Raw genomic sequence first — 1,307 nt, 5'->3', positions numbered from 1 at the left:
ACTTGGAAATTTTGAGGATTGTCCAGCTTTCTTATCTCTAATTCTCTTCAAGTAATCCCCGAATTTCTTTGTGATAAAGGAGATATAGTCATCACAAAGATCTGATTCATTAACTTCCTTGGATATTTGAAGGAGATCATCATAAGAGTCATTCGAGACTTGGAATGCAATTGTCTTCCCCTTATCTTTCTTCTGCATATCCATGTTCATCTTGAAAGTGCGGAGTGAGCTAATAAGTTCTTCCAAAGCCATCTGAGAAGTGTCCTTGGCCTCATCTATTGCACAGATTTTTATGTTAAATCTTTCAGGTAGAGAGCGAAGGACCTTGCTGACTAGACGCTCATTTGAGATAGGATCTCCAAGACTGAACGCCTCATTAGCAATTTCCCGTAGGCGACGATCATAATCTAGTATATTTTCAGATTCTTCCATTCTCATCATCTCGAATTTGGAAGTGAGCATCCTCAATCTGGTTCGCCGCACACTTTCATAACCTTCACAGTGTCTTTGGAGGATATCCCATGCACTTTTAGCAGACGTACAGTTTGTGATCAGGCTGAACATATTTATGTCAACCGACGTGAATATAGCATTTAAGGCCTTTGACTTGTAATTCGAGTTTTGCACCTCATCAGCCGTCCAGTCATTTTCAGGTTTTATCAGGCTGTCTCCATCTTTGTCTTCCTTCTTGGGTGGAGTCCATCCATTGATGACACGTTGCCATGCACGTTCATCTATGGATTTTATGTAGTACCTTATTTTTACCTTCCATAAACCGTAGTTAGTTCCATCGAGGACCGGTGGTCGAAATACTGCATTGGCAAGTGATGTGTTCATTTGAGTATATCTGTTAAACAAGACAAAAACCAGAATCAGCACTTAGTATATCAAGAGTAGGCTCTGATACCACTTGTAAGGAATTGTGGTGTTCAACAGATACTAAAAGTAACAAAAATATCAGAATAGGATGTAAACTCGTGAATTTGTGTTTTATCAGAATTAAGTGTTGTGCCAGATGTTACAACATCTGAAACAACATGCAGCGGAATATAAACTTTTATTGCACAAATCGACTTTAAAGAAATAGATGGACAAGTTTAAATATGCACAAGTATAAATACTTGTGTTGTGCCTTATGGCAAAAAGTAATCACTAGAAAACCACAATGTTTACACAAAAAAACATATCACTAGTGATTAAGACTAAAATCAATTTACTCAACAAGTTGAGAAAACAAATGCTTTCTAACATAACCAACAATTATAAAACGTAAACAAGAAAGCAAAACGTGAAGCCAAAAGCTTGGA

General features: G+C 37.3%; 1 protein-coding gene across 1 annotated transcript; it reads right to left on the bottom strand.

Annotated features, from left to right (window-relative positions):
• Positions 1-114: 114 nt before the first annotated feature.
• Positions 115-847, bottom strand: LOC140967844 (uncharacterized; the record flags this gene model as incomplete). Its single annotated transcript, XM_073428617.1, has 1 exon — positions 115-847. A coding segment is annotated over one exon (733 nt), but the record flags the coding sequence as incomplete, so codon positions are not given.
• Between the last annotated feature and the right edge of the window lie 460 nt (positions 848-1,307).

Source organism: Primulina huaijiensis, unplaced genomic scaffold, assembly GCF_012295235.1.
Source record: "Primulina huaijiensis isolate GDHJ02 unplaced genomic scaffold, ASM1229523v2 scaffold28851, whole genome shotgun sequence".
Lineage (NCBI taxonomy): Eukaryota > Viridiplantae > Streptophyta > Magnoliopsida > Lamiales > Gesneriaceae > Primulina > Primulina huaijiensis.
Note: the sequence above shows the minus strand (reverse complement) of the source record. Positions and strands in the feature narration are given on the sequence as shown.